The sequence below is a fragment of the Taudactylus pleione genome, unplaced genomic scaffold (genome assembly GCF_031769625.1).
Source record: "Taudactylus pleione unplaced genomic scaffold, aTauple2 ptg001421l, whole genome shotgun sequence".
Taxonomy (NCBI): Eukaryota; Metazoa; Chordata; class Amphibia; order Anura; family Myobatrachidae; genus Taudactylus; species Taudactylus pleione.
In genome coordinates this window covers 663,868-690,149 of record NW_028285820.1, presented here as the reverse complement: position 1 = coordinate 690,149, position 26,282 = coordinate 663,868, and the positions used below count along the sequence as shown (strand labels likewise).

Here is a 26,282-nt window from a genome sequence, read left to right as displayed (position 1 = left end):
GACGGGGGCAGCAGCAGCTCAGGCCGTGTCTCCTCCTCCTCCTCATATTGTCCCGTCCGCGTTCTCCTCTCTCCTGCTCCACTGCGGCCTCCGTCACTTCCTGCCACTGGCCGCCGCCGCCATTACTCTTCCTGGCAGCTGCCAGTTCCTCCCCTACTTCCCGGTGTCTCCGCGCTGCCGGTGCCCCCATATTAGTGACGGATCCGGGGGGGGGGGGATTAGAGTTATCGCCCCCCGGTAACACAACTGCAAAAAGATTTTATTTTTCCCCATAAGGGGCGTGGCCACGTGTCAGGTGCTGGGGAGGGGGAGGAGCAGGGGGAGGGGCACATACGGGATACAGCGGTGGGCGGAGCAGCAGACCCCGACCCGGGAGCAGGAGGAGCAGTGTCCCGCTGCCAGAGGGCAGGTAAGCTGGAGGGGGCCGGGGAGCAGGTGGGTTGTTCAGGTTACTCAGGAGGCTGGAATGACAGGGGACAGAGGAGGCTGGAATGACAGGGGACAGAGGAGGCTGGAATGACAGGGGGACAGAGGAGGCTGGAATGACATGGGGGTGTAATGATAGGAGGCTGGAGGAGTCACAGGAGGCTGGAATGATGGTGGACTGGAGGGGACACAGGGCTGAAGGCTGGAATGAGGACTGGAGGCTGGAATGACAGGGCTGGAGGGAACACTGGGGGGCTGAAGGCTGGAATGAGGACTGGAAGCTGGAATGAGAGGGGGCTGGAGGGGATACAGGGGACTGGACGCTGGAATGACGGGGGGCTGGAAGGGACATGGGGCTGAAGGCTGGAATAACAGGGTGCTGGAGGGGACAGAGGTGGAAGAATGACGGGACTGGAGGGGACACAGGGCTGAAGGCTGGAATGAGGACTGGAAGGGGTATTGGAGGCTGGAATGACAGAGGGCTGGAGGGAACACGGGGGGGGCAGGAGGCTGGATGGGACACGGGGCACATTTCTGGTTAAGCTTCTGTTGTATGATGGTGACATTGGTTATATTCCTACACACAGGCATTTTCCGGACCATGTGATCTTCAATGTGCACAGTGACTACTGATTGAGGACACTGTCTGCCCACGGAGGATCAATTTCTTCAGAGGTTCCCCATTGCCGAGAAACCCCCATATAGGTAAGGTGAGATTTTTAGTACACACATAAACAGTATAGAATATTTTATTTTTTTTGTCCTTTTAAGTGGGGAACCAAAAGCAGTTTTCGCCCTGGGCTCTACTTGGTCTAGAACCGACCCTGATGTGATACACAAGGTCCCCCTCCTACAGATGGCTAAAACCATATTAATGAGGAGTCTGAGGACCCAGGCGAGTAACATACCTCTCTCCCAGGGGCCTCCATTGGTATCCATGATGGACGGATCACGGGCGCGGTGGCAAGCACATCCTTGACGCCACTGCACATGAAGAAAGGGGAGGGTACTTTGCTTGGAGGACCTCCCCCTCACATGGAACCACTTTTGCAAAGCTAATGAGAGAAGCTCCTCACCTTCTGAGCAAGAGCTTTCTCTAATGTCCACTGGCAAGGTCAGCAGCATCACTAAGTTCTGCTCTAAAACATTCTGCTGGTTCAGCTTACAATTCAGTTAAAGGGTAACTCGGAGAATAATCATATATCCGGATCTGTGACCCAGCATATATGTGTACAATTGTATTGGTGGATTTCATATGCTGAGCATAAAGGGCCTGATTTATATGTGACCCGTACAGCTACAATACAGATGCAGCAGGAGGCGTCTGTAGGAACTAGGCTCCTCCTACATTAAGTTACCATCCCAGTGCTGCGTCCATAGATGCTGCCTAGGATCACCGTCGCGATCATCAGTTGCAGTAGTCGCTGCCCCATCGTGACACGTAACAACGCCCCTCGTCACACATGGCCACGCCCAGTTTTCACAGCGTGTCTCCATACCCCCACTTCGAAATCCCCACCTCGACCACTGTGTGTTATAATATACCTTTATCCTGCGCTCACACAATGTCACAAATAGAGAGAATCCGATGGCTGCACCTTCACACCCGCCCCCCTGTTAGTGGGGTCACCATACAGACATACACATAGCAAAGGGAAAAGGGCGCTCAAAGTTGAATAATTGTCACAGGTTCTATAGAACATACAATAAATTGTACAGTGGCTTAATCTGTATAGAAAGTTTTTGTGACCAGTCTTTAGGAGGTATAGACGTACCAGGACTGATGGTAGCACTCACCTTTTCTTCTCCAGACATGGGTTTTCCAGATGCCCCAAACAATCTGAAAGGGGATTCATCAGAGAAAATAACGTTACCCCATTCCCCAGCAGTCCAATCACTGTACCTATTGCAGAATATCAGTCTGTCCCTGATGTTTTCCTGGAGATTATTGGCTTCTTTGCTGCTCTTCCTGACACCAGGCCATCCTCCAAAAGACTTTGTCCTGTGTCATGCCAACAGTAAAGCATGGCGGGAAGCCACCTGACAAAATCCCAACATCTAAATTTTGATTATCCGGGAGGGTTAGGTTAGGGTTCAGGGAGGGGGATAGGTTTAGGCGCCCCCGGGGGGACTTATGTTTAGGCACCACTCTGGGAGTTTTATGGTTAGGCACCACAAAGGGAGGTTTGGTGGGGGAGGAGAAGTGTAGGGTTTGCTAACTTACGTTCCCCGTCAGTATTTCACCTGGAAGTTTTTCAGCCACCAGGATTTCATACCCCACCGCGGTGATGACCTGCCGAGACGCAGTCCTGTTCCGCCAGGGCTGAGGACTCCCTGGGGATGACAGCATGGGGAGCCAGGCACTGAGTCCTTCGCTTCCACTAGGCGACCAGAGACTGCAGGCTGGAGTGATGCGGAAATGCTCCAGCGTCCCGGGGGTTAAACGCTGGCCAGGGCAGGCTGCCTTCCCTGTCTTAACAGCCGGTTCCTCCTCTCAGTTCAGCGCGCCTTTCCACTGCGGCCTGGCTACGCTGAGCTGCTCCCCTTCTTGGGCCACGCCACCTCTAAAGTCTCCGGTGGCCATTTTCTTGGATGGCAATGTGGCAGTTCTCTTTGCCCAGCATGTGCCCAGTCCCCCTGCATACCTCTCCCTTTTGGGTCAGTGTATGCAGCACTATTGCCTACCAGGCACTGAGTCTGTGTAGTTGATTATAGTGCCATGGTGCAGGTTAATTTCTGCATTGTATGTGACTTATGTTAGCGCTGTCTGTCTGAAACTATATATTATTTTTTTTTCACAAACTGTCATTTCTTAAATCCTTGCTCAAGCAGAAGTCATTGTACCTGTCCCGTTGCCTCAGAGGGGAACGGGTTGTTATACCAATCTTTCTGGTTCAAAATTCGACTGGATCCCACTGGCCTATAACTCCCTGAACAAATTCCTCAGGGTACCTCTGTTCAGGATGGAAACCCTACGCTCAGTTATATTGGCTATGGAACCTGGGGATTTTATGGTGTCACTGGATATTCAGGATGCATACCTGCATATTCCGATTGCTTCATCTCACCAGCGTTTTCTCAGGTTTGCTGTACTGCAACATTTCCAGTTTCGGGCTCTGCTGTTTGGCCTCTCTACTGCACCTCTGATGTTTACCAAAGTTATGGCAGTGATGGCAGCCCATCTGCGGCTGCAGGGAGTCCGCCTGTTACCATATATGGACGACTTTTTACTGTTTTTACAGCTTTTACTGTTGGCAGGGTCTCCAGAGGGACTTCACCACCACCACCTACAGCTGACTATATCTATGCACGGGTGGTATATCAATTGGAAGAGGTCCTCCCTGATCCCATCCCAAAGGATGCTGCATCTGGGAGCTCTGTTGGATTCACAACAGCAGCGGATCTTTCTGTCTACGGACAAGATCTCCACTTTGCTGATGCAAGTATGCAGATGCCTCCACAGTCGCCGAGTGTCCATCCACTCTGCAATGCAGTTACTCGATTCCATAGTGTCGACGTTCGACATGGTGAAATATTCCCTGTTTCCTTCCTGGCCTCTGCAGAAATTGATCCTCTCCAGGTGGGACGGATTACCCCATCGGATAAAGCAAACAATGGTGCTCTCTTCGGAGGTGCGTCTGTCTCTTGTTTGGTGGCTGCAGATGGGCCACCTCATCAGGGGGTGCCCCTTTTGGATGCCAGTCTCCAATTTTGGGGTGCAGTGACTGGTCCACACATTTCGGGGATGGTGTACAGCGGAAGAGGCCGCCCTGCCAATCAACATATTGGAACGTCGGGCGGTCTTCAGAGCCCTGCAACAAGCCATACTCTTACTTCACGGAAAGCCTGTGCAAGTTCAGTCAGACAACGCCACGACCGCGGCTTACATAAACCAACAAGGAGGGACTTGAAGTCAGGCAGCAATGACAGAGGTGTCACACATTCTGACATGGGCGGATGGCCATCTCCCAGTCATATCTGCAGTGTTCATCCCTGGAGTTCTCAATTGGGAAGCGGACTTCCTCAGCCGTCACAACGTGCATCCCGGGGAATGATCTCTTTACCAAAAAGTGTTTCAGCCCCTAGTGGATAAGTGGGGCCTTCCAGACATGGACCTCATGGCCTCTCGACAAAATCACAAACTGCCAATGTACGGGTCCAGGACAAGATACGCCAAGGCTCTCTTGGTAGATGCTCTGTCAGTCAAGTGGACCTTCCTGTTTGCGTACCTGTTCCCTCCAATCTCCCTTCTTCCTCGAGTTCTTTGGAAGTTCAAACAAGAAGGAGGCACTGTCCTCTTGGTGGCTCCAGTGTGGCCCAGACGTCACTGATACTCAGATCTTCCAAGTCTCTCCATCGACACTCCGTTGCTGTTGCCTCAACGTCTGGACCTGCTGTCTCATGGTCCTTGCCTTTGCCCGGACCTGGGTCATCTGTCTTTGATGGCGTGGCTGTTGAGACATCCCTCTGAAATTCCAAGGGTTTTTCCGGCTCTGTGTGTCATTCCAGAGGTTACGACCACCAAGTTTTTAGGATATCCAGAAATTTGGCTTTCCTGCAGGCGGGTTTGGTCCTTGGTCTCCCCCTTGCTTCACTGAAGGTGCAGTTCTGTGCTCTTTCAGTGTGGTTCCAGCGAAGGATTGCTCCTCTTCCTGATATCCGCACTTTCCTACAGGGGGTCCTTCACATCCAGCCTCCTTTTTGTCCCTCCTGTGGTGCCTTGGGATTTGGCTGTTGTCCTTCGGGCCCTCCATTTGAACCCCTGGACTCAGTGGATCTCAAATGGCTTACTGCTAAGACAGTTGTTTTTCTTCTGGCTATTGCTTCTGCCAGAAGAGTGTCAGATTTGGGGGCTATCTCTTGCCGTTCTCCATTTCTGTTTTTTCACCAGGACAGGGCAGTGCTTCGGACTGGCCCTGGTTTCCTTCCTAAGGTGGTCTGTAGTTTCCACATTAATGAGGAAATTATTGTGCTGGCCTTTAATTCCCCAGACCTCTCGACAGGTGAGGCCTCATTGGATGTGGACCGTACGAGTTCCCTTCGGAAGTCAGACTCCTTGTTTGTACTCTATGGATTCCACAAGAAGGGATGGCCAGCCAATAAGCAAACTTTGGCTAGGTGGATTTGCATGATGATCTCTAAGGCTTACACTTCTGAGGGCCTTCCTGTTCTGCCCTCTGTTACTGCTCATTCTACTCTGTCTGTGGGCAGCTCACCATGACACCTCGGCTGTTCAGCTTTGTAAGGCGGCTACGTGGTCTTCTGTCCAGACCTTTCTGAGGTATTATGCATCTGATACCTTTGCCTCTCAGGATGCTTCCTTTGGGCGGCAGATTCTCCTCTCTGCACAGGAGTGTCCCCACCCTTAATGGAACTGCTTTTTGACATCCCTAAGGTTTTCCTGTGGAGCCTATGGACCCTGAAGTAGAAAAGGAGAGAATATGGTAAGAACTTACCTTTATCTCTCTTTCTACGAAGTCCATAGGGTCCACAGGGCACCCACCCTGATGCACCTGTGCCTCAGATGGGCTTCGCTCTGGTCACCGGTTTCTGGTTTCTTTCTTATGAGAATGTGATTCTTGGGTGTTCCAGACTTTCTTCTCTCTCTATTATCCTCCTCCGGCATTTAGCTTGCTACGAAACTGAGATGCCTCGCTAGAGGGACTCACCAGGGGTGTCCTCTATCTCCTGCCCTATTTGTGCTTGCTATTGAGCATCTGGCGTGTCTGTTACGTACTGCTCCTGGTATTCGTGGCTTTAGAGCTGGAGTATTGAGCGATGTCATAGCCTTATACGCAGATGATATGCTCTTATTTTTGGAGGATGCCAAGGTTTCTTTGGCTATGATGCTGGAATAGTCAATACGTTTGGTGGTTTTTCAGGGTTACTCATTAATTGGGACAAATCTAATATAATTCCTATTTCTGGTTGTCTCACTATAACTAATGAATCCTCTTGCCCACTTCAGTGGAGTCTGCGTTTTAAGTGTTTGGGAGTCTGGATTCATCCTCAATCTACAGACTTTCTCACAATAGACCCAATTACTTTAAATTTTAAATTGAGGGTTTATATGTGGAAGAGATTGCCACTTACCATTATGGGACGCATCAATCTTTAAAATGTCAATTCAGTCCAAATATTATTTATCACCGCATTCTCCAGTTTATATCCCTACAAAAGTTTTTTTTTCAAGTATTGAGAGTATTTTATCTTCATGTATTTGGGGTGACAAACCCACGCGAGTGGCCATTAAAACTTTGTTGCATCCAAGGCTTCGGGTGGTTTAGGCCTCCCTAATTTATGTTTGTATTCTATGGCCTCTCAATTGGTCCAATTATTCAGTTGGGTTTCTAGTGCTGGGGACCATACGTTACTTGGTTTTCTAGCCGAGTGGATGGGGTCCTCTATCTATCCTTTGCAATTTCTTCTTTCTGGTGTCTGTGTCTCTGGTCTTCCTCCGTTACACCGCCAGGCCCTTTTGTTATGGCGTTATGCACATACTTTATTTGATTGGAAAAATTTCGATGAGGATTCCCCTTTATGGGTTAATAAATAATATCCTGAACTGTCTAAACTTTCATATGATAACATTTGGAGATTGGGAGGGGTCTCTTCCTTGGGTCAATTATATGTAGAGGGTGTTTTTATATCCTGTTTACAGCTTCAGTCTGAGTTCGGTTTCCCTAGCACGGCCTTTTATAGAAACTTACAATTGAGACATGCAGTCCATGCTCAACTTGGTAGTTTGCCCCCAATGTTATCCCCTTCCCTAATTAAATCACTAGTAACTTGTTTGGGCTCAAGGGGTCAAATCTCCACTGTGTATGCTAACCTTAAATTAATACTAATTTTATGACAGATTTGTTAAATCCTCTTAAGCTGAAATGGGAAGTTGATCTGGATTCATTGAACAATGGATGCAAATTTAAGTTTATTACTCAGTGTGTTGGGTACCAGCAGGTTTTTTTGTTTTACATGGAGTATATCATACCACACTCTCCTTACGGCAGTCTGTTTGAGGACTAATTGCCCAAAATGTGGTGCACTGTATTCTGGTTTTTGGCATTTGATGTGGGATTGTCCAGCAGTATTTCCTTTTTGGTCTAAGGTTTGGGATAATATGAAATCAACAGCTTCCTCTCTCACTTCGTTAGACCCTAGGTTATGTCTGTTCAGCCTTGACTTAGAGGAAACACACTCCCTAATGCTATACCGATACACTTTGTCTTACTATCCTGGTGAAGGTCATTTGTAGCTAGAACCTGGTTTGCAGCAGATCCCCTTGATATTTTTTAAAAGGAGAGCTCTGGTCTGATGTTGCCAATCACGAAAGATATTAATTAAAAGTTGTAACTCTATGCTGAAATGAGATAGATGGTGTCTTTCCAGACAGGGGAAAGGAACCGTTAATTTGTCAGCTCCTTAATGTAATTAGTTTGTTCAGTTAATTTTCCTAAAATGTTTTCATTCCATGTTTTCAGTCCTAAGTGCAATTTTTCGTATTTTGTTATACCAGTAGTCGATACCATTTATATTTGTATGTTTTATAATTATTTTGCCTTTATTTCCAGAGCAATTTAATTGTGTGATTTTGTTTATGCTATCCATGTCGAACTGGAGTGTGTTTAGCTTTGTCCAGCTTTTGTATTATGATTTTTGTGCTGTTTTACTTTGATTACATTTTTTGTTCTGTCTGTAGATTGTTTGTTTCTTTTAAAATATCTATAGTAATAATACAGGGGCATGACTGGGGAGGTGAGGGGATCTGGGAGAGTCACAGTGATATCACTTATATCTATAGTAATAATACAGGGACATGACTGGGGAGGTGAGGGGATCTGGGAGTGTCACAGTGACATCACTTATATCTATAGTAATAATACAGGGACATGACTGGGGAGGTGAGGGGATCTGGGAGTGTCACAGTGACATCACTTATATCTAGAGTAATAATACAGGGTCATGACTGGAGAGGTGACTGCTGGGAATGGGGCATGACAGAGCCACTAGGGGATATGTTTTTGCATGATGACTGTATCATTGTATGTGTGAGGTTCCTATAAGGTGTCAGGATGTCACTGTCTATGTCTCCATGCAGGAGGGGGAGTATATAGAGGAACATAGGGGTCTGTGCAAGGACGTGATGATGGAGAATCACCGGCCCCTCACATCACTGGGTAAGAGGAGACTGTCATTTATTGTACCGGGGAGAGCAGGTATGGGGGCCCCCTATATACACACATCACCTGATAATCACATATATACAATGTACTCAGTCACTATGTGTCTCCTACAGATGGACCCAGTAACAGAAATACCCCAGAGAGATGTCCCCATCCTCTTTATTCAAAGGATTGTATAGAGGAGAATCACAGGATCCCACAGGAGCATCAGGTAGTTGAGTCTCACCAATATACCACAGTGTCCTTATATGATCTATAGGAAGCTGTGTGTGTCTTTTTAACCAGAATTATTCTAATTAATGTGATTTAATGAAATCGAACATTTTTAAACTGTTATTTTATTGTTTTGTGTGTTACTAAGGGTGAAAGTCTGGCTAATATAAAGGTAGAAGATATAGCGGGAGAAGAAGAGATGTATGTGACTGATATAAAGGTAGAAGATACAGACGGAGAACAAGAGACGTATGTGACTGATATGAAGGCAGCAGATATAGAGGGAGAAGACACGTATATGAAGGATGATCAGCAGTGTAAGGTGGAGGAAATCCCTACAGATATCAGCACAGGTGAGTAATAAACACTTACTCAGAAAAGAGTCATATATTCTTCTTGCTAAGTCACTACAACAGTACAAAGTAAAAAGGGAAATGTGTTTGCCCAGTGGCGGAGTCAGGAGCCATCAGCCCCTATTATACTCCTGCTCTCCCCCTCACATCATGTCACTCTGTGTTACCAGCCCAGAGATCTGACCAGTCTCCTCCCCATACTCTCTGGTGTATCTCATACATCAGGAGCCATCAGCCCCTATTATACTCCTGCTCTCCTCCTCACATCATGTAACTGTGTGTTACCAGCCCAGAGATCTGACCAGTCTCCTTCCCACACTCTCTGGTGTATCTCATACATCAGGAGCCATCAGCCCCTATTATACTCCTGCTCTCCCCCTCACATCATGTCACTGTGTGTTACCAGCCCAGAGATCTGACCAGTCTCCTCCCCACACTCTCTGGTGTATCTCATACATCAGGAGCCATCAGCCCCTATTATACTCCTGCTCTCCTCCTCACATCATGTCACTGTGTGTTACCAGCCCAGAGATCTGACCAGTCTCCTCCCCACACTCTCTGGTGTATCTCATACATCAGGAGCCATCATTCCCTATTATACTCCTGCTCTCCTCCTCACATCATGTCACTGTGTGTTACCAGCCCAGAGATCTGACCAGTCTCCTCCCCACACTCTCTGGTGTATCTCATACATCAGGAGCCATCAGCCCCTATTATACTCCTGCTCTCCCCCTCACATCATGTCACTGTGTGTTACCAGCCCAGAGATCTGACCAGTCTCCTCCCTCACTCTCTGGTGTATCATATACATCAGGAGCCATCAGCCCCTATTATACTCCTGCTCTCCCCCTCACATCATGTCACTGTGTGTTACCAGCCCAGAGATCTGACCAGTCTCCTCCCCACACTCTCTGGTGTATCTCATACATCAGGAGCCATCAGCCCCTATTATACTCCTGCTCTCCTCACATCATGTCACTGTGTGTTACCAGCCCAGAGATCTGACCAGTCTCCTCCCCACACTCTCTGGTGTATCTCATACATCAGGAGCCATCAGCCTCTATTATACTCCTGCTCTCCTCCTCACATCATGTCACTGTGTGTTACCAGCCCAGAGATCTGACCAGTCTCCTCCCTCACTCTCTGGTATATCATATACATCAGGAGCCATCAGCCCCTATTATACTCCTGCTCTCCCCCTCACATCATATCACTGTGTTACCAGCCCAAAGGTCTGATCAGTCTCCTCCTCACACTTTCTCAAACATTGTGTGTTAGGTAAAATAACATTTACACAAAGAGTTGGTGTGAATCACAGCCATACACTCAACAGTGAAACATTGAAACAGTGAGCAGATAATAGTAATAAGAAGTGACTAACAGTCAGTATATGAATGTAAACAATGAGAGATAACGGACATACAGTATAGATAAATCTGCTGTATACAAACCCAAATAGAAGCAGATAAAAAAGAAGAGTGTAGACAGTAACTTCTATAAGGGAAGACAGTCATGCGAGTGAACTAACATTCCCGCTAGGCTGTTTTAGCGGGGCGCGGTGCCCTGCTTTCCTTCTGGAGGGCAAAAAGCGCCCTGCCCTCACAGCCTGCGGGTGCCGTCTTCACCCGCGGGTCACATTGTCCCGCGGGTGGGGAAATGTGTGGTGACCTGGTTACCGCCGGAAAATAGACGCCAGACGCATGCACCTGGCATCTATTCTCCGTCTTGGAAGCGCTTGGAGGCTGCCTGGCGTGTCCGTAAGTGCGGGCACGCCCCCAAGTGTGATGAAAAGGGGACGCGTCTTATAGACACGCCCCCTTTTCATTGGCCATGCCCCCTTTTTGGGCGCAGCTGCCGCCGGAGCTAGAGTGAACACTATGAACTATAAGCTAGAAATGAAACAAAGGGAACCGAGGAGACCATATTGCTTTCACAATCCAGGAGAATGGGAAAATGTGATCTAATTGGCAGTAACCGTCCCATAGGGTATGTTAGAGCGAGTCACATACTCTGAGTCTATAGTCTATGGGAAACGTATGTGCGTAACTCTCCCTCGTATCAGAGGACCGCTCTTCCTTATCTAATGTGCTTCCAAGGCAGTCCATGATAACCATGTGGAAGTTTCTCTAAAAATACAGTTGGGGTCGGATGGTCTGCGTTAATTAAACTCTGCAATATGGCCTTCCCTGCGGCAGCACTAATAATTACATGTTATATGGCCTTCCCTGCGGCAGCACTAATAATTACATGTTATACGGCCTTCCCTGCGGAAGCACTAATAATTACATGTAATACGGCCGTCCCTGCGGCAGCACTAATAATTACATGTAATACGGCCGTCCCTGCGGCAGCACTAATAATTACATGTAATACGGCCGTCCCTGCGGCAGCACTAATAATTACATGTAATACGGCCTTCCCTGCGGCAGCACTAATAATTACATGTTATACGGCCTTCCCTGCGGCAGCACTAATAATTACATGTAATACGGCCGTCCCTGCGGAAGCACTAATAATTGCATGTAATACGGCCTTCCCTGCGGAAGCACTAATAATTACATGTAATACGGCCTTCCCTGCGGCAGCACTAATAATTACATATAATACGGCCTTCTCCTGCGGCAGCACTAATAATTACATGTAATATGGCCTTCCCTGCGGCAGCACTAATAATTACATGTAACACGGCCTTCCCTGCGGCAGCACTAATAATTACATGTAATATGGCCTTCTCCTGCGGCAGCACTAATAATTACATGTAATATGGCCTTCCCTGCGGCAGCACTAATACATGTAATATGGCCTTCTCCTGCGGCAGCACTAATAATTATAAGTAGGTTATTTTACAACCTCTAGTTTCTCTCTGACAACTAGGTAAAATGCAGAAGATCGCCCATATCACTGGTTAGTGGTAAATAGTTGACTCGGTTTTCCAAAGCAACTTTCCTAATCTGTTGCCAAAAGCAGCAAAGGAAGGGTAAGCTCCAAAGGAATGAAGGCGATTGGCTGGTGGGGGTCTTAGGGCGAGAAGAGGAATGGGAAGATGACATACCAGCTAATAACATGTCTATGGGGTGTAAAAAAGGCTTTGTGACAGATGTTGGGAAACGTTTCCTGATACTGAGCATTGGATAGTTCCTTACGCGATAAGAGGAATGAGAGGATGACATACCAGCTAATAACATGTCTATGGGGTGTAAAGTAGGCTTCGTGACAGATGTTGGGAAACGTTTCCTGATACTGAGCCGCGGATAGTTCCTTACGCGATATATTGGGAGCACTGACTAGAGTGTTGTAGGAAAGAAATGGGATGACTTTGTAGCCAGAGATTCCTACCAGATTGAGTCTGATCATTGATCCATAACCGTTCTCATGTAGGAGTGATCTACATATATAGCATGATGGGGATCGGAGAGGATAGATGCCAACGGCCCAACGCGTTCTGCTAATCTTGGACTGAGGACCACACAAATGAGGCACTGACGTAATGCTGTGCTTGGAAGAGTGCAAGGGGGGGAAGTGATGTAAAGTAGGAAGCTTCTGTATTGTCTGTGCTAATGTCAGTGGTCGCTTTGTTTATATGCCAAGCAGCCGATTGTCTCAGGATGGGGTGACCTCAATCTGGTAAATGGGAAATCCTGTGCACCACACCGACACTCGGGATTACCCAAGAATGGCACAAACCCAGATCTGTGACTATGCCACATTATGTACCACAATTACGTGTGGACTGCGATAAGGGATTCTCATGTATCTGCTGTGGAATTTCAGGATCATGTTGATAGAGGTAATGAAGAAAACGACAGTCAGTCAGGAAATACCACTCAAGGGATGTATTTGTGTAGGAATGATGACCATGAAGCCAGTCCCATAAATACCTCAGTATGGCAGCATGGTTGTAATGTGGCAGGTGTGGAAAGTTGATGCCTCCATTAGATTTAGATTGTTGATTTGCCAAACGAGTTTCCTAAACGGAAGTGAGCAGAAGCGGCAGGGACTGTAAAAAAATCCATAAACCGAGGAGATGTCACAATTCTGACCAAACTAGCCCTACCCAGGTAAGATGAAAGAAGATTCCCTGAAATGCCAGAGCTCATTTTGGTAAGTCGATATAACCCCCAGGGGGCGCGTAGGTAGATGATTACCCAGTTAGGTGATTGGGTTCTTCTTCCAAATCGGAGGAGGTTGCTCCAACATGATTTCTTTATATAGGGTGCAGGAAAGGGCCCGTGGATGTAGTCATGTTGGCTGCAAAGTCTGAAACATCACCGAACTCCTGCAATTTATTCAGCATAATCCTGAGATTCTTTAGGATTGGTAATATACAGTAAGACGTTGTAGGCAAAATCTGACGGTTTGATTTCAGCATTGTCCACAGAGATAACTTTGAATGGAAACCAAGATTGTTAACTGCAGAAAAGTTGGTCTATTGAAAGATTAAAGAAGAGGGGCAATAAAGGGCACCCCTGACGTGTATCTCTGTGCATTAGTATAGGGTCCCTTTAACCAACAAAGAAGTGATGAGCTGTGAGTAAAAATAACACATTAGATAGATAGAGGGGTCAGATTCAGGTCTCTCTAAACCCGTAAATAGTTGGGGCCAAGTGGCACAATGACAAACTTTGTGTTGTCTACAGTAGCTTCCCCCCAACACCTCTCCTTTCAGCAGTTATCACTGCTGCAATAACTGGCTTACCTGAATTCCCTACTAAGGGGCTGAAAGCTCTGTGGTCCCGGGTAGGAATCGGAGGTGAGGGGCCTGGATATATGTTCTCATCCACAAACAGCGGATGTTAACGAGACCAGATCAAGGTTACGGAATCTAACCTGCTGGGAGGTATTCAACAGTGACCCCTCCATGCGGTATATGGGTTTCAGTTGCACCAGGCAAGCAGGTCGCAGTCCCCTGGTCAGGAAACTGCTGCGAGTGGGAGTGGAGAAAGATACACCACTATGTCCCACAGGTAGAATAATCTCCATACTGAGTATAGAGTGGGTACAAGGGTGTTAATTCCTGGAGTGATACTTTGAGAAGTTGGAGAGAAGATCCACTGAGAGAGAGAATGTGTTGTTGACAATGGAGAATAGGTTGTACTGCTGACACTGGTGTAGAATGAGGATGCACTGCATACACAGTGTACGAATCCAGACACACCGGAGAGTGGCTCAGTATTTGTACACAGTAATTCATACTGAGTACACAGCATGAGAATCCAGACACACCGGAGAGTGGCTCAGTGTTTGTACAATAATGTGTACTGAGTACACAACATGAGAATACAGACACACCGGAGAGTGGCTCAGTATTTGTACAGTAGTGAATACTGAGTACACAGCATGAGAATCCAGACACACCAGAGAGTGGCTCAGTATTTGTACAGTAATGTGTACTGAGTACACAGCATGAGAATCCAGACACACCGGAGAGTGGTTCAGTATTTGTACAGTAATGCGTACTGAGTACACAGCATAGAGTGGTTCAGTATTTGTACAGTAATGCGTACTGAGTACACCGCATGAGAATCCAGACACACCGGAGAGTGGCTCAGTATTTGTACAGTACTGCGTACTGAGTACACAGCATGAGAATCCAGACACACCGGAGAGTGGTTCAGTATTTGTACAGTAATATTTAATGAGTACACAGCATGAGAATCCAGACACACCGGAGACTGGTTCAGTGTTTGTACAGTAATATTTACTGAGTACACAGCATGAGAATCCAGACACACCGGAGACTGGTTCAGTGTTTGTACAGTAATGCGTACTGAGTAAACAGCATGAGAATCCAGACACACCGGAGAGTGGTTCAGTGTTTGTACAGTAATGCATACTGAGTACACAGCATGAGAATACAGACACACCGGAGAGTGGTTCAGTATTTATACAGTAATGCTTACTGAGTACACAGCATGAGAATCCAGACACACCGGAGAGTGGCTCAGTATTTGTACAGTAATGCGTACTGAGTACACAGCATGAGAATCCAGACACACCGGAGAGTGGTTCAGTATTTGTACAGTAATGCGTACTGAGTACACAGCATGAGAATCCAGACACACCGGAGAGTGGTTCAGTATTTGTACAGTAATGCGTACTGAGTACACAGCATGAGAATCCAGACACACCGGAGAGTGGTTCAGTATTTGTACAGTAATGCGTACTGAGTACACAGCATGAGAATCCAGACACACCGGAGAGTGGTTCAGTGTTTGTACAGTAATGCGTACTGAGTACACAGCATGAGAATCCAGACACACCGGAGAGTGGCTCAGTATTTGTACAGTATTGTGTACTGAGTACACAGCATGAGAATCCAGACACACCGGAGAGTGGTTCAGTATTTGTACAGTAGTGCGTACTGAGTACCCAGCATGAGAATCCAGACACACCGTAGAGTGGTTCAGTGTTTGTACAGTAATGTGTACTGAGTACACAGCATGAGAATCCAGACACACCGGAGAGTGGTTCAGTATTTGTACAGTAATGCGTACTGAGTACACAGCATGAGAATCCAGACACACCGGAGAGTGATTCAGTGTTTGTACAGTAATATTTTCTGAGTACACAGCATGAGTACACAGCATGAGAATCCAGACACACCGGAGAGTGGTTCAGTATTTGTACAGTAATGCGTACTGAGTACACAGCATGAGAATCCAGACACACCGGAGAGTGGTTCAGTATTTGTACAGTAATGCGTATTGAGTACACAGAATGAGAATACAGACACACCGGAGAGTGGCTCAGTATTTGTACAGTAATGTTTACGGAGTACACAGCATGAGAATCCAGACACAATGGAGAGTGGTTCAGTATTTGTACAGTAATGTGTACTGAGTACACAGCATGAGAATCCAGACACACCGGAGAGTGGCTCAGTATTTGTACAGTAATGCATACTGAGTACACAGCATGAGAATCCAGACACACCGGAGAGTGGTTCAGTATTTGTACAGTAATGTGTAGTGAGTACACCGCATGAGAATCCAGACACACCGGAGAGTGGCTCAGTATTTATACAGTAATGTGTACTGAGTACACAGCATGAGAATACAGACACACCGGAGAGTGGCTCAGTATTTATACAGTAATGTGTAATGAGTACACAGCATGAGAATCCAGACACACCGGAGAGTGGCTCAGTATTTGTACACAGTAATTGCATACTGAGTACACAGCATGAGAATCCAGACACACCGGAGAGTGGCTCAGTGTTTGTACAGTAATGCGTACTGAGTACACAGCATGAGAATCCAGACACACCGGAGAGTGGCTCAGTATTTGTACAGTAATGCGTACTGAGTACACAGCATGAGAATCCAGACACACCGGAGAGTGGTTCAGTATTTGTACAGTAATGCGTACTGAGTACACAGCATGAGAATCCAGACACACCGGAGAGTGGTTCAGTATTTGTACAGTAATGCGTATTGAGTACACAGAATGAGAATACAGACACACCGGAGAGTGGCTCAGTATTTGTACAGTAATGTTTACGGAGTACACAGCATGAGAATCCAGACACAATGGAGAGTGGTTCAGTATTTGTACAGTAATGTGTACTGAGTACACAGCATGAGAATCCAGACACACCGGAGAGTGGCTCAGTATTTGTACAGTAATGCATACTGAGTACACAGCATGAGAATCCAGACACACCGGAGAGTGGTTCAGTATTTGTACAGTAATGTGTAGTGAGTACACCACATGAGAATCCAGACACACCGGAGAGTGGCTCAGTATTTATACAGTAATGTGTACTGAGTACACAGCATGAGAATACAGACACACCGGAGAGTGGCTCAGTATTTATACAGTAATGTGTAATGAGTACACAGCATGAGAATCCAGACACACCGGAGAGTGGCTCAGTATTTGTACACAGTAATTGCATACTGAGTACACAGCATGAGAATCCAGACACACCGGAGAGTGGCTCAGTGTTTGTACAGTAATGCGTACTGAGTACACAGCATGAGAATCCAGACACACCGGAGAGTGGCTCAGTATTTGTACAGTAATGCGTACTGAGTACACAGCATGAGAATACAGACACACCGGAGAGTGGTTCAGTATTTGTACAGTAATGTGTACTGAGTACACAGCATGAGAATCCAGACACACAGGAGAGTGGTTCAGTATTTGTACAGTAATGCATACTGAGTACACAGCATGAGAATCCAGACACATCGGAGAGTGGCTCAGTATTTGTACAGTAATGCGTACTGAGTACACAGCATGAGAATCCAGACACACCGGAGAGTGGTTCAGTATTTGTACAGTAATGCGTACTGAGTACACAGCATGAAAATCCCGACACACCGGAGAGTGGCTCAGTATTTGTACAGTAATGTGTACTGAGTACACAGCATGAGAATCCAGACACACCGGAGAGTGGTTCAGTATTTGTACAGTAATGTGTACTGAGTACACAGCATGAGAATCCAGACACACCGGAGAGTGGTTCAGTATTTGTACAGTAATGCATACTGAGTACACAGCATGAGAATCCAGACACACCGGAGAGTGGTTCAGTGTTTGTACAGTAATGCGTACTGAGTACACAGCATGAGAATCCAGACACACAGGAGAGTGGTTCAGTATTTGTACAGTAGTGTGTACTGAGTACACAGCATGAGAATACAGACACACCGGAGAGTGGTTCAGTATTTGTACAGTAATATTTACTGAGTACACAGCATGAGAATACAGACACACCGGAGAATGGCTCAGTATTTGTACACAGTAATGCATACTGAGTACACAGCATGAGAATACAGACACACCGGAGAGTGGTTCAGCATTTGTACAGTAATGTGTACTGAGTACACAGCATGAGAATCCAGACACACCGGAGAGTGGTTCAGTATTTGTACAGTAATGCATACTGAGTACACAGCATGAGAATCCAGACACACCGGAGAGTGGTTCAGTGTTTGTACAGTAATGCGTACTGAGTACACAGCATTAGAATCCAGACACACAGGAGAGTGGTTCAGTATTTGTACAGTAGTGTGTACTGAGTACACAGCATGAGAATACAGACACACCGGAGAGTGGTTCAGTATTTGTACACAGTAATGCGTACTGATTACACAGAATGAGAATCCAGACACACCGGAGAGTGGTTCAGTATTTGTACAGTAATGCGTACTGAGTACACAGCATGAGAATCCACACAGGAGAGTGGTTCAGTGTTTGTACAGTAATGCATACTGAGTACACAGCATGAGAATCCAGATACACCGGAGAGTGGTTCAGTATTTGTACAGTAATGTGTACTGAGTACACAGCATGAGAATCCAGACACACTAGAGAGTGGTTCAGTATTTGTACAGTAATATTTACTGAGTACACAGAATGAGAATCCAGACACTGGAGAGTGGTTCAGTATTTGTACACAGTAATGTTTACTGAGTACACAGCATGAGATTCCAGACAAACCGGAGAGTGGTTCAGTATTTGTACAGTAGTGCGTACTGAGAATACAGACACACCGGAGAGTGGTTCAGTATTTGTACAGTAATGTGTACTGAGTACACAGAATGAGAATCCAGACACTGGAGAGTGGTTCAGTATTTGTACAGTAATGCGTACTGAGTACACAGCATGAGAAAACAGACACACCGGAGAGTGGTTCAGTATTTGTACAGTAATGTGTAGTGAGTACACAGCATGAGAATCCAGACACTGGAGAGTGGTTCAGTATTTGTACAGTAATGCGTACTGAGTACACAGCATGAGAAAACAGACACACCGGAGAGTGGTTCAGTATTTGTACAGTAATGCGTACTGAGTACACAGCATGAGAATCCACACACACCGGAGAGTGGTTCAGTATTTCTACACAGTAATGCGTACTGAGGGCCTGATTCAGAGTTGGGCATAGTGAGATATCTCTCTCAACTGTGAACCTGAACAAACCATATTGCAGTGCAAGGGGTGTAAATGCATACATTTTTTTTACATGTTGGGTAAATACTGGCTGATTTTGCATGTAGCCCACAGATACTGCACTGCTTTATTATTACACTACAGTTTAGATGTCAGTTTGGAAACACTCCTCCCAAATCTAAATCTCTCTGCACATTTTAAATCTGCCTCACCTGCAGTGCAGCATGGTTTCACCAAGATGATCAGTTGAGAGAGATCTCTCTCTATTCCCAAGTCTGAATCAGGCCCTGAGTACACAGCATGAGAATCCAGACACACTGGAGAATATAATCGATATGTTAGGAATAATTTGAGAGCAAGTATGGGAACCTGGAATGGAATGACAAGCATAAACAACTTCCTTATGTCCAGAGCCCAGTTATATACCCTAAGGTAGCAGCTCATAGGAGGACAGCGTCTGTTGACCAAAACAATGCTACCATTGGTTGAAGGAACAGTCAAGTGAGAAGGAGCATCATGTCAGCGTCCATGACTGCAACCTCAGAAACCCTGACACTGATACGCACATGGAAGTCCAAAGGCACCGAAGGCAAAATCCCCAGATCGTCACCCCCCACCGCACTTGACGTCTGACCGCACGAGAAGTCAAGCGAAGCTGTTGCTGCGGTAATGGCCGATCCTAGGCCGAACCCTGACAAGCTGTATGTACAGCTGTCACAAAATGTCAGCCATGAACGAGACCCATTTGGTGTGAAGACAACAAGTCTGTTAGTATAGTGCGCAGTCTATTAGCTGTTATTTTGGAGAGATGTTTGACGTCCATATTGAGGAGAGATATGGGTTGATAGAAGTCAACTAGAAGGGGATCTTTGTCAGGTTTAGGAATAAGTATCGCGTAGGCAATCGTGAAGGATGAGTAAGGTGGATTGTATTGGAGAATTCTGTAGTAAGGTTATAACAATGTTGGCGTCAAGTGTGGTTGTAAAAGTTTAAAATATACCCCGGTAAACCGACACATCCTGGAGATTTATGTGGTTGTAGACGGGCAGTAACTGCCAGTTCCGACTCAGTAATGTCGGCTGATAGAGCATCTCTTTGAGTCTGAGTGTAGGCATATTTTCCTCTGTTCGAATTCTATATGGCAGAGGCCTGTCCATCGATGTAGATTGATAAAGTTCAGTATAGAATTCATGGAAATGGGAAAAGGTTTGGACATGGGTTTCGCCTGTAGCAGGATCCCTGATAGCTGTAATAAAGGAGCCTTTCCTCTACGGTCTAAACATCATTGACAGCAATTTCCCACATTTGTTCCTCCACCTTAGTGTAATCAATACATGTCTGTGCCTGCGCTGTAAGGCACCTCTCTAGAAGCCATTTACACTGTATAGGATCCCAGAGTGGAATCTGATAATACAGCAATGAAACTCCAAAGCTCCATCAGATCTCAGGGAAATTTACTGTTCAGAGTATTCTATTCTCAGCTTAGACACATAATTAAAAACATGATCCCTCATGACCCCCTCCGATGTCTCCAAGGAAAAGACCGTTACCCTAATGCTTCAGGTTGTCATCTAAATTAATGCCCAGGAAACCGCCAAAAATTTCTAACAGCCCTCAGACTTTGACAGATAATCTGGGAAATGCCAAAGGCGGTCAGTCGTCATGAAAGAAGCATGCCATAAGCTAAGCCTAATCGAGGCATGATCAGAAACTATAATGTCACCAATACCCACCGATCGCACCTGAGAATCCGAGTGGCCACTAAAAAGTAATCTCTGCAAGTCAGGGAGTGATGAGCTCTGGAAAGGGGGTAAATGATCTATCTGTCAAGTTGAGTAACCCCCACAGATCACTTAATTGAAAAATAGTTATAAGACCATAAATATGGTACCACGAGGGAGCTTTTAGGCGTGAAGCAGGAGAGGACTTGTCAATATTAGGTTCGTCCACTGTATTAAAATCGCCAGCTAGTATTAGAGTATGTAATGTTCGGAGAGCTAAAAATTGGGACAATTTAGAAAATAAAATCACTAGGAGAAATATTAGGAGCATATGTTCACCAAAGTACATTTACTACTTTCCATCTCCACAACCACACAATGGCCCATGGGATCAGAAACCCAATCCAGTATCATATAGCGTAATCATGATGAAAGACTAACTGCAATTTGTACCTATAAGAGGCTGATAACATTCCCCAATCCAGAATCATATAGCGTAAATCATGATGAAAGACTAGCGGCTCCATGTGATTTGTGCCTATAAGAGGCTGATAAACATTCCCCAATGCAGTATCCTATAGCGTAATCATGATGAAAGACTATAGCCACTCCATGTGATTTGTGCCTATAAGAGGCTGATAAATATTCCCCAATCCAGAATCATATAGTGTAAATCATGATGAAAGACTATACCTGCTCCATGTGATTTGTGCCTATAAGAGGCTGATAAACATTCCCCAATGCAGTATCCTATAGCGTAATCATGATGAAAGACTATAGCCACTCCATGTGATTTGTACCTAGAAGAGGCTGATACAGCATGAGAATCCAGCAGACCGGGAGGTGGGAGCCATCTACAAATATACCAAAGCTGGGCGGTTTGTGACTGTACTTTCAAACATCTTCAGTTTATCTATTTGATGGTAATTCTAGAACTTTTAATCATAGATTTTATTTAAAAATATAAACTTGTCATAGAAGAAATTCATATTACCATGTATTTTATTTCCAGCACATGGATGTAACAGCAGGAATGTCTCAGAGGAATCTCCCATGCTATCTCCAAATTGTGAAATAGAAGGCAGTGACATCGCACGAGATTCTTCATGTGACAGCCCCATTATACACCCAGCACATCACCGTGCAGATGTGTCATCTAATCCCTCTACTCATAAGGACTGTTCTCCTGATAACTCTGATATTGGAAATTATAGTACAGCATTGAGAGCAGATAAAATATCCCACTGTTCTATAAATGACAAATATTTTAAACACAAATCACAGCTTGTTGTACATCAGAGAAGTCACACAGGTGAGAGGCCATTTCCTTGTTCTGAGTGTGGGAAATGTTATACATGCAAATCAGCTCTTGTTAAACATGAGAGAACTCACACAGGTGAGAAACCATTTCCATGTTCTGAGTGTGGGAAATATTTTGCACACAAATCACTGCTTGTTAGACATGCGAGAAGTCACAAAGATGAGAAACAATTTCCATGCTCAGAGTGTGAGAAATGTTTTACTTGCAAATCAATGCTTGTTAGACATCAGAGAAGTCACACAGGTGAGAGACCATTTCCATGTTCTGAGTGTGGGAAATGTTTTACAGAGAAATCAATTCTTGTTAGACATAAGAGAAGTCACACAGGTGAAAGGCCATTTCCATGTTCTGAGTGTGGGAAATGTTTTTCAGAGAAATCAGCTCTTCTTTCACATCAGAGAAGTCACACAGGTGAGAAACCATTTCCATGCTCAGAGTGTGAGAAATGTTTTACTTGGAAATCACAGCTTCTTACACATCAGAAAAGTCACACAAGTGAGAGACCATTTCCAAGTTCTGAGTGTGGAAAATGGTTTACACAGAAAGCAGATCTTGTTACGCATCAGAGAGGTCACATAGTTGAGAAATCATTTCCATGCTCTGAGTGTGGGAAATGTTTTACTTGGAAATCATCTCTTGTTACACATCAGAGAAGTCACACAGGTGAGAAACCATTTCCATGCTCAGAGTGTGAGAAATGTTTTACTTGCAAATCACAGCTTGTTAGACATCAAAAAAGTCATACAGGTGAGAAACCATTTCCATGTTCTGAGTGTGGGAAATGTTTTACAGAGAAATCAACTCTTGTTAGACATGAGAGAAGTCACTCAGGTGAGAAGCCATTTCCATGTTCTGAGTGTGGGAAATGTTTTATACATGAATCACACCTCGTTAAACATCAGATAACTCACACAGGTGAGAAACTATTTCCATGCTCAGAGTGTGGGAAATGTTATACTATCAAATCACTGCTTGTTAGACATCATAAAAGTCACACAGGTGAGAAACCATTTCCATGCTCAGAGTGTGAGAAATGTTTTACTTGCAAATCACAGCTTATTAGACATCAGAAAAGTCACACAGGTGAGAGACCATTTCCATGTTCTGAGTGTGGGAAATGTTTTACATACAAATCACAGCTTGTTATACATGAGAGAAGTCACACAGGTGAGAAGCCATTTCCATGCTCAGAGTGTGAGAAATGTTTTACTTGGAAATCACAGCTTCTTATACATCAGAAAAGTCACACAGATGAGAGACCATTTCCATGTTCTGAGTGTGGAAAATGGTTTACACAGAAAGCAGATCTTGTTACGCATCAGAGAGGTCACACAGGTGAGAAACCATTTCCATGCTCAGAGTGTGAGAAATGTTTTACTTGCAAATCACAGCTTATTAGACATCAGAAAAGTCACACAGGTGAGAGACCATTTCCATGTTCTGAGTGTGGGAAATGTTTTACAGAGAAATCAAAGCTTGTTAGACATGAGAGAAGTCACACCGGTGAGAAGCCATTTCCATGCTCAGAGTGTGAGAAATGTTTTACACAGAAATCTCATCTTGTTATGCATCAGAGACATCACACAGGTGAGAAACCATTTCCCTGCTCTGAGTGTGGGAAATGTTGTAGAAACAAAACACATCTTGTTACACATAAGAAAAGTCACAAGGAAAAAGTAATGTTCATGAACTTATAAATCTGAAATGTTTGTAACAATATTCTAAATTTTCCAAAGGTGAGAAATGTTCTGTACAGAAATTAATGTTGTATAGATAAATCACATCTTGTTAGACATGAGAAAAGTCAAACAGGTGAGATATGTTCTAATGTGGACTATTAAAATTAAAAAGTCTAATTTTGTTGACCACCCAGCATACATAAAATACAATAACAGTTATATTACCTGAGATTCATCAAAAATGGATTGTCTTTAGTTTAGGCCACATGGTGTTTATGCACTAAGGGGCTAATTTACAAGTGGACACAATTTTTTTCTCATACATAAAACTTGCTAGCAAGAAAATGTATATATCCATTCGTAGAATCACTTTTTGGGATGCAGGACCAGTAGCTACACCTGATGTACATGTACTGTATAAGAGCATTGGGTGTCTATGCAATGCAGAAAAAGCATTACACTATTATTAGCAACATTATATTATATACAAATAGGGTAATGCAGTGAGATGCACAAGTGCAGATATCTTATTGGTAAAAGAGAAAGTCGCATTAACCAGAATATTAAAAAGAAAGAACATAAAGTACAGATTTTCATGTTTAGGTGTCGTCTTTTCTGTGGCAGCTGGCATGGAGATAACATGTAATGGGATAGACTTCATATAATATACCTGAGGCGCTAATGTTTTCAATGCTAACAACTGGATAGTCCATTCTGAAGGGCCTATTCATCAAACGATAAGTGGGCCGGTAACAATGCGGAATCGCTAGTTTCCACATATTTTAGTTACCGGGCCATTCATCAATAGGGGTCCAATAGGATCCCCCCTCTTCCCCCAGTATTCAGCAAACTCCGAAAACTGAATAGGGTATCAGCATAAGTGTCCATGTCTGAGTGACAGTTATGTGACTGCCCTTATTGTACACGGTCCTCACCCCTCTCACCTCTCCTGGTGTAAGGAGTCACAGTCATCACATGTATCTGCACCTGCACTACATACACCTCCTAAATGGTGTATCTGCACAAGTGTCCATGTCTTGATTCACAGTTATGTGATTGTGCACTTATTGTACACGGTCCTCACCCCTCTCACCTCTCCTGGTGTAAGGAGTCACAGTCATCATCACATGTATCAGCACCCACACTACATACACCTCCTAAATGGTGTATCAGCACAAGTATCCATGTCTGAGTCACAGTTATGTGACTGTGCCCTTATTGTACACGGTCCTCACCCCTCTCACCTCTCCTGGTGTAAGGAGTCACAGTCATCATCACATGTATCAGCACCTGCACTACATACACCTAAATGGTGTATCAGCAGAAGTGTCCATGTCTGAGTCACAGTTATGTGACTGTGCCCTTATTGTACATGGTCCTCACCCCTCTCACCTCTCCTGGTGTAAGATGTCACAGTCATCATCACATGTATCAGCACCCGCACTACATACACCTCCTAAATGGTGTATCAGTACCAGTGTCCATGTCTGAGTCACAGTTATGTGACTGTGCCCTTATTGTACATGGTCCTCACCCCTCTCACCTCTCTGGTGTAAGGAGTCACAGTCATCATCACATGTATCAGTACCTGCACTACATACACCTCCTAAATGGTGTATCAGCACAAGTGTCCATGTCTGACTCACAGTTATGTGACTGTGCCCTTATTGTACACGGTCCTCACCCCTCTCACCTCTCCTGGTGTAAGGTGTCATAGTCCTCATCACATGTATCATCACCCGCACTACATACACCTAAATGGTGTATCAGCACAAGTGTCCATGTCTGAGTCACAGTTATGTGACTGTGCCCTTATTGTACACAGTCCTCACCCCTCTCACCTCTCCTGGTGTAAGGAGTCACAGTCATCATCACATGTATCATCACCTGCACTACATACACCTCCTAAATGGTGTATCAGCACAAGTGTCCATGTCTGAGTCACAGTTATGTGACTGTGCCCTTATTGTACACAGTCCTCACCCCTCTCACCTCTCCTGGTGTAAGGAGTCACAGTCATCATCACATGTATCATCACCTGCACTACATACACCTCCTAAATGGTGTATGAGCACAAGTGTCCATGTCTGAGTCATAGTTATGTGATTGTGCCCTTATTGTACATGGTCCTCACCCCTCTCACCTCTCCTGGTGTAAGGAGTCACATTCATCATCACATGTATCAGCACCCGCACTACATACACCTCCTAAATGGTGTATCAACAGAAGTGTCCATATCTGAGTCACAGTTATGTGACTGTGCCCTTATTGTACATGGTCCTCACCCCTCTCACCTCTCCTTGTGTAAGGAGTCACAGTCATCATCACATGTATCAGCACCTGCACTACATACACCTCCTAAATGGTGTATCAGCACAAGTGTCCATGTCTGAGTCACAATTATGTGACTGTTCCCTTATTGTACATGTTCCTCACCCCTCTCACCTCTCCTGGTGTAAGGAGTCACAGTCATCATCACATGTATCAGC

General features: G+C 45.2%; 2 protein-coding genes across 6 annotated transcripts in view; one reads left to right on the top strand and one right to left on the bottom strand.

The window, feature by feature from the left end:
• The window catches only part of LOC148442674 (uncharacterized), a 216,109-nt gene that overhangs the window by 23,804 nt on the left and 166,023 nt on the right, over positions 1–26,282 (bottom strand). The window contains 1 exon segment of the mRNA XM_088463620.1: positions 2,651–2,760. Within this exon segment, the coding sequence (XP_088319746.1) occupies positions 2,651–2,760 (110 nt within the window).
• On the top strand, positions 341–24,399 carry LOC148442677 (uncharacterized). Of its 5 annotated transcripts, none has more exons than XM_088463629.1 (6): positions 341–409; positions 1,014–1,131; positions 8,525–8,603; positions 8,723–8,820; positions 8,971–9,175; positions 21,806–24,399. In XM_088463629.1, the coding sequence occupies exons 3-6, from the start codon at positions 8,570–8,572 to the stop codon at positions 23,809–23,811; spliced, it is 2,343 nt and encodes a 780-aa protein (XP_088319755.1). In that variant the 5' UTR covers positions 341–409; positions 1,014–1,131; positions 8,525–8,569; the 3' UTR covers positions 23,812–24,399. The 5 variants fall into 5 exon arrangements, with proteins under 5 accessions (XP_088319755.1, XP_088319753.1, XP_088319754.1 ...); XM_088463627.1 differs by having other exon boundaries at positions 8,525–8,642; XM_088463628.1 differs by having other exon boundaries at positions 1,014–1,136; positions 8,525–8,642.